The following is a 12,580-nucleotide window of genomic DNA, read 5'->3' as shown; positions in this document are numbered from 1 at the left end:
TTCACCAGAGACAGAGTGGGGTGCAGAACAGGCAGATCTACGAAGTACACTGCTGAGGGGAGCAGCAGGCAGGTCAGGAGAGGTCTGTCACGCCATGTGTCACCTCCTGGGCAGGCGGGAATCGAACTCATGCGGAAGTGGCTTTAGCTTCTAAGTGCTGTGCTTTAACCTGCTGCCCCACCAGGGAGGGCCCAAAACTGAAACAGTCTTAATGGGATGATAATATAGGGCCAGAATTTGAGGGTGCCAGAGTTATAGGTAAGAATCCTAGAAAAGAAGGTAGACACAGAATAAGCAGCTCTGAAATCTGCATACAAATTCTCTCATATATCCTTGGCTTTCTTGGTATATAGACATACACATGGTATGACTTCAAAAATCTCCCCCTACCAAAAAAAAGCAAAAGGCGGTAAGGTAAATTGCTAAGAAGATAACTCATCAGCTGCCTAATGTTGGAGATGGAGTTTGATATCCAAATCCAAATCATAGAGAGTTGTTAAATGTCACAGATTTTCCACTAAGACCCAGAAAGGGTCAAAAGGACCATATCATAATGACCCCATTTCATGATCACAGATTATATCATAAGAAAAAGAGAAAAACCAGTGTAGGTTAACCCTGACAAAACCTTCAGAGGACCTACCAGAATAAAACTTAACATGGTTTGGTATAAGTTGACAAAATCTAGTCTCTATAAGGTGTCATTTTTAACATATAGTATAAGGCCTCCCTGGTGGTGCACAGGGTTAAGTCTCAGCACTGTGAAGCTATCAGTAGCCACTGCAGCATGAGTTCAATCCCTGTCCAGGGAGTTAACCCACATGGTACAGTGACACTAAGCCTGTTCTGTTGTTCTGTTACCCACTCTGTCTCTGGTGAATCCTCTCACCCCCCCACCTCCACACACACACACACACATACACACACACACTCTGACCTTTACCCCAGTTCTTGTATGCATAAATAAAAATAAATCTTAAAGAAACATATATACATATGTATATATATATGCACATATACACATATAGAATTAAATTTTAATATATGAGGAAAAGGAAAATATAATCGATGGAAAAAGATAGTCTATAGATACTGATCTACAGATGACCCAAATACTATTATCAGCAGATGAGGACTTTGAAACTGCTATTATGAGGCCCTCCCTGGTGGTGTGACAGGTTAAAGCACAGCACTTTGAAGCTATCTGCAGCCACCACAACACAAGTTCAATGTTGGATCCCTGGCCAGGGAGGTGATCCACATGGTGCAGCAGACCTCTCCTGTCCCACCCACTACTACCCTCAGCAGCTTGTTGCATAAGTAAGAAAATATATCTTCTAAAAAATAAAATTAAAATGTTATTATGAAATTAGTGAGTGATTTACCATAACAGAAGAATGGAATGAATGAACAAGTGAGGAATTTCAGCAAATAGACAAGAGACTATAAAAAATGAAAAGAAAAAATCTAGAATTATACAATGCAGTTGTGTACAATGAAAAGATCATTGGATGAGCTTAAGAACAGAATAGACAAAACAGAAAAAAGGTCATTTAACTCAACTTATAGTAATATAATAAAGTGTTGAATAAAATTTACCCAAACAGAAGCACAGAAAAAAAAAAAAAGAGTGGAAAAAGACCTGAAAATCCAAGGTCTGGACAAATATTAATTCTTGAGAGTCCAAGACTTGTGGAACATCAGAACATTTAAACTTGTGTACTTGAGATCCTGATTGATGGAAAGGTGTCAATATACATATCCAAGAAACTCAAGTGAACACCATGTCAAACTCCTGACAGCCACGAATGAGTCTTAAATGCAGCCAAAGAAAAAGGACAGGTTAAATTTAGGAGAACATCTATAAGAATCTTAAAGTACTTCATATCAGAAGTAATAAAATCAATGGAATATCTCTAAAATACTAAAATGAAAAAAAATCTCTAAGACTTAAATATCCAGGGAAAATCCTTTAAAAATCAAGGAAACTAGCAAAACCAGACAAAAACTAATCCACAATTAAAAGGTACAAGACTAAAATACAAAATTGCTCTCTCAGGTTCTTGCTTCAAAAATGACCAAGAGAAAGGGAATAATGGTTGTGCCAAAAAGGGCCACAGCCACATACAGCCTACTGGCTGCACATTTAGGCTGATGAGTTTGTGAGTCCTTGTCTGGATGCCTAACAATACAGGACAAGGCCCAGAAACAGATTTACAAAGGGAGTAAAATAAGGGAAAGCTGAGCCATCTCTGGTGGCTCACTGGGATAAAACCCAGTGTTGTGAAACTAGCCACAGCTGATTCACCACAAATTCCGTCCCTGACTGGGAAAGTGACCCATATGGCACAGCAGACCACTCCAGACCTGCCCACTGCTCCCCTCAGCAGTGTACTTAGTACCTGTTCTGGCCCCCCCCCCCGTTTCTGGTGAATCCTCTTACCACCCCTGCACCTCTGTCCTGTACCCTAGTTCTATATGCATAAGCAAATACATCTTTTTCTTTTTTTAAGTCTTAGCCAGGAAAATTAAGCAAGAGAAAGAAATGAATGCTTGCAAATTGGGAAGGGAGAAGTGAAATTGGTCACTATTTGTAGATGACATAATATATATATAGAAAACCCTAATGACTCATTAAAAACCTGTTAGAACTAATAAGTGAATTCAGTTAAGTGGCAGGATACAAAATACAGTTGATTTCTGTACATTAATGAACTCTCAGAAAGAGAAATTAAGAAAACAGTTCCATTTGGATAAAACACCTTGGAAGAAATTTAACCAAGGATGTGAAGGATACATACACTGAAAACTCAGATGTTGATGATAGAAACTGAAGAAGACACAAATAAATGGGAAGACACTCTGTGTTCATCAGTCAAAAGAATTTAGACCGTTAGTGTCCAAACTACCAAAAGCAATCTGCAGATTCTAAGTAATTACCATCAAAATTCCAATGATATTTTTCTTGGAAATGTGCATATCCCCATTATTAGCATGGAATTACAAAAAGAGAGAAAATAATAACAGCTAGTTTTTTCAAAAGATTGCTAAAAGTGACAAATACTGTTTGTTAGGCATATCCCCATCATAAGTAAAGAAAGATCTGAACTAGACATAAATTCATTGACAGGGATTGCATATTTAACCCTATTATATAGTTGAAATATCAAGGAACAAGGAAATAAGGATAGAACCCAAAGTTGACTTAGTGTTTAGAGATTGGGAGACTGGCTATAATTGCATTTCTGGTCAAACAGAGCATTTACAAGGACAGGAAAGTTATTTATATTTCAGCTGCTGACATGGTACCCAGGATGGAGCACCTTAGACCTAGATATTTATTTCAACAGTACTGACCACAGACAATTTGAAACACTGGTATCATCAACCATATCAGATTCTTAAAAGTTGTGACTTCATATGTTCAGGCTTATTTTTCTGAGCTATTTGTAGTAGGACTATAGAAACTGAATTCCGTTCAGCATTCTTCATGCATTAAGGATGGCAAGGGAGGAGAGCTCTAGATATAAATCATTTTCCTAAAAACCAATTATCAAACAGCTTTATTTTTATTTAAACAGCAAGCTAGTTACGGGCCTTTGAAAATGGTTACAGTTTTATATGGTAATGTTTTATGGTTTAATTGTGTTATAATTTTTTAACAGAACTTTTATGAATGGGCACAGTTTAAGATGATGGAGAGTTTCCAACAGACATAATAGAGTTTCTTACTTTTAGGTAAAAAAGGAAGAGAATGTCTTTTGGACCTGATCGCCACGTTTCTGGTCCTACAGTTTCTTCGCACGAGGTTGGAACAAGAAGGAATAATCATAAAATCACTGCTGAGATTGGATGACACTTCCATTTCCAGGTGACTTTATCTACAGAATTAAGCAACTCATTCATATGGTCATCCATTTCTTAACAAAACCTTCCAAGAAGCTACAAAGAAAATTTGTTTACTCTCCTGTGTAGACAGGGCAGACACAGTATTCTTCCCTCTTGGGTTGCACAGGATACTGTAGCTCAGAAAGCTAGGTATAGTTTACAGGGGAGTCCAGATCTTTGTTTTCTGGTTTAGTATTCTTTTCACTGTGGTATATATTAATTCTACTTGCTTTTGAAAAATTAATATGTTGGTTTAACCAGCCTGTTCCCAGAAATCGCAGGGCTTGGCATTAGAAGCAAATGGAAACTCACATTCTATATGTCTTAAGTATTGAAAATTTTAAATCAAACTAGTAAACTGTTAGATATGTTCTCAGATTCTGCTGTGGCAAAAACAAACTTCAAACCAGGTCCAAATTTAGAATTCGAGGGCCACTTGAAGTTTTATGCTAAATGTTGCTAGTATGGAACTCTGGCCCCTAGCCTTTGACTGATGTCTGGTATCAGAAAGCCATGCATATACATATGAATACCTGCTTTAAACCTTGACACTCTGTCCACACCCCATGTAAATGGCCACTGTATGCACGTGTGTGTGTGTGTGTGTGTGTGTGTGTACACATATCGCAGATCCTCAAATATTTAATTCAAATCATTTTGTTACAACATTGATGAGAAAAATAAAAAACACATTGATTCTCAGCTGGGGCTACTATGTGCTATGTGGAGTTTGCATGTTGTCCTGATATCTGCTTAGACTTCCTCCAAGGACTGATTGCCTCCCACATCCCAAAGATGTGCATATAATTTCAATAGTTTGTCTCAGCTGACCGAGACTGAGTGTGGATATGCATGTGAGTGTGCACATATCCTGTCTGGAGCAGCTTTCCCATGGCTCTCTGAGCTGCTGGGACAGGCTTCAGCTGCCCATTATTCTATTAGAGTAAATGAATTGGAGAATGAGTGAATAAATGAAAGTGATTGAGTATTGTAAGGGTTTGGGATCATTATTATTATTTTAGGGACTAGAAATATGATGTAGGAACTTAATTCTTGTCATTATCAGTCTATCGTCAAATTGGTTTTGTTCTATCATTTTGCTCAAAGTCCAGGAGTTCAAAGTACAGTTTCCAATAATCTATCAACAGTATAAGTGATAATTTATGCTACATACATATACATATGTACACATACAAGTACACATATGTAATTTGCTTATTTTGTAGAGGAATAAAGAGAAAAAAATATAGGTGGAAGAAATAAGGATGGAAGCTAAATTTAAAAATATATACTTGAAACAACTGGTGATGGGATTGAAAAGTTGGCATTTGTCTTAATAGCAATAGCCAAAGAGTCACTTCTATTTAGATCTGTTCCAACTATGATAACCATTAGAACAACTAATAAATTTGAAAATATTTTTTAAATTTGTCAAGTCTTTTACTACATCTGCAATTTGTATCTTTCTCTACACCAAAAACTATAAAGAAATATACTTGTTATTTATTTGACCTATTTCTGTTATTGAAATGTATCTTTTTCAAATGGCTACCATATAGTCCCAGAACCCTTTTTTTTTTCCTTTAAATAATGTGATAGTTTATTTTTACATCATTTTGTGCCTTTTTCCATCTCAGTTGTAATCCCCGTGGGCTTCCCATCACCAAATCACCCATGTGCCATTACCATAGTCCAGTGCATTTCCCTCCCCACACTGTTTTTGATCCCATTCCCCATTCCACTCTCATAAAATGTCTCTGATATATAGTTGTTCATTATTTTTATTATTTTCTCTCCTGGTCCTTATACTCCTGCTATGAGTGAAACCATCTGGTATTTTTCATTTTCTTTCTAGCTTATTTCTCTAAGCATGATCTTTTCCAGCTCCATCCATGTTGCTGCAAAAGGCATGGTTTTTTGGTTGCTGAGTAATATTCCACTGTGTATATACACCACATCTTTTTAATTCAGTCATCTACTTTTGGGCATTTGGGTTGTTGCCATGTCTTTCTAATTGTAAATAAAGCAGCAATAAACATTAGTCTGTTTGCCCTATAGCAAACCATTGCCATTATACACACTATATTTCCATATGATTTTTTATTTTTACCATTCTTTTCTTTTTAGTTTAAATTGTTTTAAAAATATATTTATATGAGTTAATGTTGGTTTACATTGTCATTTGTATTTTGGAAATGGAGGATTCCCCTCTTCCAGTGCTGTTACGATGCCACTACCACTACCAAAGCAGCCACAGCCCATCACCATACTCCATTGTGTTCCTTCCCCACTTCGTGATTGCTCTTTCAACTTCCTCTGCCTGCTCAGTATCTGAGTCTTATAGTTTGCTTTCAAGGGCTGGTTTGGAGTTGGCTTTATATGATCCTTTCTTTTCTCTATATTTCACATATAAGTGACACCGTTAGGCTTTTGTCTTTCTCCTCCTGCCTTGTTTTGCTTAGTATAATCCCTTGTAGCTCCATCCATGTTACCACAGGTGGCAGATGCTTATATTTCTTGATCACTAAGTAGTATTTCATTGTGTTTATATACCACCTCATTTGATCCACTCATCTGGTTTTGGGCATTTAGGTTGTTTCTATAGCTTAGCTACTGTATATAATGGGATATAAATGTAAGTAATGAAATACTATAAATAATGGAATGAACATGGGAGTACAAATTTCTCTTTAAATTAGTGTATATGTGTTCCTTAGGTACATACCTAGGAATAGAATTGCTGGGCCTTTTTTTTTTTTTTTTTTTAATATCTTAACCTTTTTAATCTTTTGAGAAACCCCCATAGTCTTCCATAGGACAAGTTAACATTCCCACCATTTAGTCTCTTCTGTATGTTTGGGAAATTTTTCTCTGTCACTTCTTTAAATATCTTTTCAGTTCATTTCTCTCTTTCTTCCCCCTTTGGTATACTCATTATTCATATGTTCCCTTTTCTCATGAAATCAGATCATTGTCAGTGTGTTTCTTCCTTATTAAAAAAAAAATCCCTTTTTCTACCCAGATCCTTAGCTTGTTCACATTTTCAAAGACACTGATTCATTCTTCCATTTGGTCTCCCTTCTATGTTGTTATGATTGGGTTTTGGATATTTGATCCTTTCTGTGGTCTGGTATTCCCTTGCGATTCACATTGCTGTTTGTTGTTATGTTTTTCTATCTCTTCCCCCACTTTTTCTTTTTTTTGGTTTGGGGTTCTACTGCTTTGTGAGGTTGGGGAGGGCTCCAGGCTGAGTGAGTCTCCACCTAAATAAAAATTTTCTTCAACTTCTGATGATGAAAAAATATGCCCTGAAACTCCTAGAAAAGGTTGCACTTTTACTCTGTCCATTGAAGTTATATATCAAATTCTTCTTTGGCATGTAACCACTTAGTTGTATGCCACAGGTAAAGATAAATGAGCACCAACCACTGCAATAACCAATGGTTCATAGACCTATGCAATAGCTAGACTCTGGAATCTACTTTTGAGCTGCAGTATCACAAAGTATTTTCTTTTTTTTTTAAAGATTTATTTATTTGTGCATACAGAACTGGGGTATGGGCCAGAGGTTCAGGAGCGGCGAGAGGCTTCACCAGAGACAGAGTGGGGAACAGAACAGGCAGATTGACGAAGTACACTGCTGAGGGGAGCAGCGGGCGGGTCAGGAGAGGTCTGCCACGCCATGTGGTCCCCTTCGGGGCAGGCGGGAATCGAACTCATGCGGAAGCGGCTTCAGATTCTCAGTGCTGTGCTTTAACCCGCTGCGCCACCAGGGAGGTCCCTCACAAAGTATTTTCTAAAAGGATGAACATTACTTTTACACTCTGACTTTAGGAGAATAAAGTGGTTTGTTGGCAATAAATGAAATTATTTATAATATTTTTTATTTTGTTGCACATACTTAAAGCTTTTATATTTTCTTTGTTTCATGATGTCCATAATATTAATGTAGTAGGGTTTTGCATAGGGGTATGTGAACAAAATTTTCATACTAGTATGATGGTCAGTCTAAAGATTAGACAGATTCCAACTAAATTAAAGATAGGCCAACTAAATTAGTAAGATAATTATAAAATCAATTTTGTTGTTTTCATTAAGTTGGAACAATAAGTAGAGTGAATGATTACTGGGACACATGGGTTTTTTAATCATTTTTTGTGTGTTATTTGATATATGCCTTTCATCATGATATTCAGCTAATTAATTGCCTACTCTGTACTAAGAATAAGAACTCTTAAATATATTAAGATCATGTGTTTTGTTAATCACAACAAGCCCATAGAACCTCATATTATTACCATAGTGAAGAAACTAAGACTTGCAGTTTTAATATAAGATGCACAGTAGCACAGGGCTAATATTATGTCATTGCAGAATTAGAATGTAAACCCATCTCTCTCTCTTTTTTTTTTTTTTCAATATTTATGCATATAGAACTGGATTACAGGCCAGAGGTGCAGGGACGGTGGGAGGATTGTACCAAAGACAGAATGGGGAGCAGAATAGGCAAATCAATGAAGTACACTGCTGAGGAGAGCAGCAGGCGAGACAGGAGAGATCTGCTGTGCCATGTGGATCACCTCCAGGCTGGGGGATCTGACTTTCACTGAAGCAGCTGAGATAAGCTTACAGTGCTGCGTCCCAACCTGTTGCGCCACCAGACAGGGCCTTGAAAACCATCTCTTAACCACTGTAATATGTTTACACAAAAGGCCTCTTCCTAGTACACTGGGAGAAAAATAAAGAGAGATGAGAAATTTTTCAAAAATTGAAAGTATCGTCCCTATAGAATATTATTTAAAATTTTAGTGTATGTTGTTCCTATTTATTTGCTAGCAAATTTTTAGCAGTTGATAAACAGTGAGGAAGTAGCACTAGTAATATTAGTGAAAATATTTTTCACTAGTAATATTAGTGAAAAATCTCAGAATTTTTCTCAATCTTGAGTAGGCTATAATATTTGGCAACCTTGAATATTTGACAGCATTTTATAGACACAAATTTGAAGTTTAATGTTACACACATTTTACTAGTAAGTCATCCCTGATTTATGTGCTATAACTAAATATATACTAGCTTGATGGTGACTCTCAGGTCCTCTGCAAATGATTCATCCTATTGTGGAGCCTAATTTATAAAATAGTACTTGAGTTTGTACTTGAAATAGGTAGGATTTAGAGCAAAAAAAGAAAAAAAGATGAGTAAATATTTGAAGAGGCTAGAAAAAAACCTTGAGTTGTCCTAGAAACAACAAACAAAGAAACCTATGAGGCATGGTGAAAGCTGGGAGGTGGTGGGTGTAATATACTTGCAAATGTGTTGAGTAAGTGAAAGTACCATGTCATCTTGATCGGTAGAAGAACTTTAATAAAATGTCAAAGAGGACTGGTTTCATTAAATATTTTAATTTTGATGGAATTAGTTTGTCTGATATAATATGTTGATTTGGTGATACATTTCATATATGTTTATATTTTGAAGTTGATGGAAAACTATTTTTTTTAATCTAGGAGTATTCCCTGGAATTTTGAGAAAATAAAGAAAGCAAGTGAATGGGTAAGAAGAACTGAAGGACAGTATCCATCTATCTGCCAACGGCTTGAATTGGGTAAAGACTGGGATACAGCCACTAAGCAGCTATTAAGGATCCAACCCATAAACACCACTTCTCCTCTTCATAGAGTTCTTAACTACAGTCAAGGCTGAATCAAATGAATTTGTTTCTTAAACTTTTTTCATGCTTCTTTGTACAAATAATCAAATATTCAAAGATACCTATAATGATATTTAATTATTATTTTATTCAATGTAGCAGTCACATTAAAATAAAGGAAAGCACTTGATCTTAGCCAAAAGACTGAGAAGCACATCCATTTTTGATGAAGGCCTTTGAAATTCTCAGGATAGAACATGCTTTAACATGACTGATCACAAAAATATACAAAAAAACTCACAGGACTCAAAAAAAAACAAAGTATAAACAGTCCAGTCAAGATATGGTCAAGGGCCCTCCCTGGTAGCGCAGCGGATTAAAGCACAGCATTAAGAAGCTAAAGCCACTTTTGCATGAATTCAATCCCCGCCCAGAGGTGACCCACAATGTGCAGCAGACCTCTCCTGACACGCCCACTGCTCCCCTCAGCAGTATACTTCGTAGATCTGCCTGTTCTGTTCCCCACCCTATCTCTGATGAGTCTTCTCACCGCCCAGTCCCTCTGGCTTGTACCCCAGTTCTGTGTGCATAAGTAAATAAATCTTAGGAAAAAAAAAGAAAGAGAACTTAAAAGCCACTTCTCCAAAGAGGAAATGCAAATGGCCACAGGCATATGAAAAAATATTCAACATCCCTTATAATCAGAGAAATGCAAATCAAAACCACAAAAAGATACCACTTTACACCAGTAAGAATGGCACATATTGAAAAAGCTAGCAACAACAAATGTTGGCGAGGATGTGATTAAAAAAGGAACTCTTCTACACTGCTGGTGGGAATGCAATCTGGTCCAGCCACTATGGAAAGCTGTATGGGGGGTTCCTCAAATGACTAAAACAGGAGCCACCATATGACCCAGCAATTCCACTTCTAGCAATCTACCCAAAGAACACGAAAACATTGATTCAAAAAAATACCTGTAACCCCTCTGTTTATTTCAGCACTACTTATAGTAGGTAAAACTTGGAAACAACCCAAATGCCCAAAAATAGATGACTGATCAAGATGATATGGTTTATACATACAATAGATACAGCAATCAAAAAAGAGAAACTAATGCCATTTGCAGCATCATAGATGGTATAGAAGGAATTATGCTCAGTGAAATAAGTCAAGGAAAAAAAATATTGAATGTTTCACTTATAGGAGGAATATAGGAGATTTTGGAGCAATATAGGGGAACCCATGAGGAATTAGGGAAAAATCGTAACAGTAAAAAATAGTACAACAAAATGAAATTAAACAGACAACTATAAATCAGAGACAGTCTAAAGGGGAAGAGGAGGGAGAAAGATCGGAATGAGGGAAGGAAAAGCACGGGGAACTGTGGAAATGTTGCACTGGTGAATTGGTGATGGTAATTCTATGGAAACTACACATGAGAATGGAAAGCAAACATTGTAAAAAAAAAGTGCACAATTATGTAAGTATATATAAATAAAAATGTTTAATAAAATAAATGGAAGCAGAATTGATTGTTATAATAAACTAAGGAACAATAAAATGAAATTGTAAGAGTTTCTGTGTTCAAATATTTTAAGGCAATGAGAGAACAAGACATCTTGATAGTCTTGGAGACTTATTTCCTTTTCCCTTTGAAGTATCTAGTAGAGAATTAGGCTAACGTATTAAACCAACTAAAAGAACAAAGCCTTTGAACAATGTGAGCATCCCTGGCCTGTAATCTTTTCTAGGGGCCCTGTGTAGCTAGATCTTGGCCTACTTCTTGGTGTGATTCATGGTTGGCAATCCCTTGGTATACTTCTTAAGACTTAGAGAAACTATGTGTCCATAGCAATTCTTTCATTGTTGTTGTTGCATCTAAAATTCTCATCATCAAACCCAATGTGATTTAGGTTTTCTTATATGTTTATATATTTCCTAGAATTTTTATAGTTTTGCCTTTTAATTTCAGGTCTATGATCATTCTGAGCTTTTTGTTTTTGTTTTTGTTTTTTTACATCTTTCTTCATTTTTTCATCTCGATTGTAATCCCCATGGACTTCCTACCACCATTTCACCTGTGTGCCGTTATCATAGTCCATGTGTTCTACCCACCCCAGTTTTCATTCAGTTCCCCTCTCCTCCCCTGTGGAAGGTCTCTTGTTTATAGTTGTTAGCTGATGATTATTTCACTTTATTACAATCACTTTATGTATATACATATCTTCTTTTCCTGATCCCTTACACTCCTGCTATGAGTGAAACCATCCAGTATATTTATTTTTCTTTCTGGCTTGTTTCACTAATTGTTGATGGAGGAAGGAATGCAGACGACATCAATTATGATCTTTTCCAGCTCCATCCACGTTGCCACAAATGACCTGAGTTTATCTTTTTTGATTGTTGAGTAATAGTCCATTGTGTATAAGTACCATATCTTCTTGATTCAGTCATCTGTTTTGGGGCATTTGGGTTCCCTACTGTAAATAGAGCAGCAGGTGTCCTTTTGAATAAATATTGTTGTCTTTTGGGTAGATGATGTCGTCTTTTGAGTTCGGGCTTCTTGGGTTCACTCTGGGAAAGGTTTCACCAGAGCTCCCCTTTCAGCAGCACACGGTGAGATTCTTCACGAGACAGAGACTCACTTATATTTAAAGAGTAAGTTTATTAGAAAGAGACACAAGAGGAAAAGACACTTGCATAGGTGCAAGTGGGCAGGAAGAGCTGCCCCAAAAGGGCAGGCTTGCAGAGGGAGAGGCCTGCATAGTTGCAGACAGATGGCCTAAGGAGAGAGTGGCTTCTGCCAGGGGAGGTCAATGCAGAGAAGTCCCAGCATGGTCACGGGCAGGCAAGGAGGCTGCTGCCCGCACAGGGAGCGAGTGGGTGGAAAGAAGCACCTGCATAGTCACAGGTGGGCAGTGGAACAGCTGCCCCGTGCTGGTGCAGAGACTGCCCTGATATAGGCAGTTTCTCCTTGGGAGGGGATCACTCCTTGTGAGCCTAGGTAGAACTTGAGAGGACTGGAGGTTTCCTGAT

The 12,580-nt window shown here is 37.2% G+C and overlaps 1 protein-coding gene across 1 annotated transcript in view; it reads left to right on the top strand.

Annotated features, from left to right (window-relative positions):
* Nucleotides 1-9,679, top strand: part of PARP4 (poly (ADP-ribose) polymerase family, member 4) — a 116,601-nt gene extending 106,922 nt beyond the window's left edge. Inside the window, exons 33-34 of the mRNA XM_004680362.2 lie at nt 3,739-3,871; nt 9,399-9,679. Coding sequence (XP_004680419.1) covers nt 3,739-3,871; nt 9,399-9,594 — 329 coding nt within the window. The 3' untranslated portion in view covers nt 9,595-9,679. The remainder of the gene's footprint in view (nt 1-3,738; nt 3,872-9,398) is intronic.
* The last annotated feature ends 2,901 nt before the right edge of the window (nt 9,680-12,580 follow it).

The sequence above is a fragment of the Condylura cristata genome, unplaced genomic scaffold (assembly GCF_000260355.1).
Source record: "Condylura cristata isolate star-nosed mole 26May11 unplaced genomic scaffold, ConCri1.0 scaffold00010, whole genome shotgun sequence".
In the NCBI taxonomy this organism is placed as follows: domain Eukaryota; kingdom Metazoa; phylum Chordata; class Mammalia; order Eulipotyphla; family Talpidae; genus Condylura; species Condylura cristata.
Note: the sequence above shows the minus strand (reverse complement) of the source record. Positions and strands in the feature narration are given on the sequence as shown.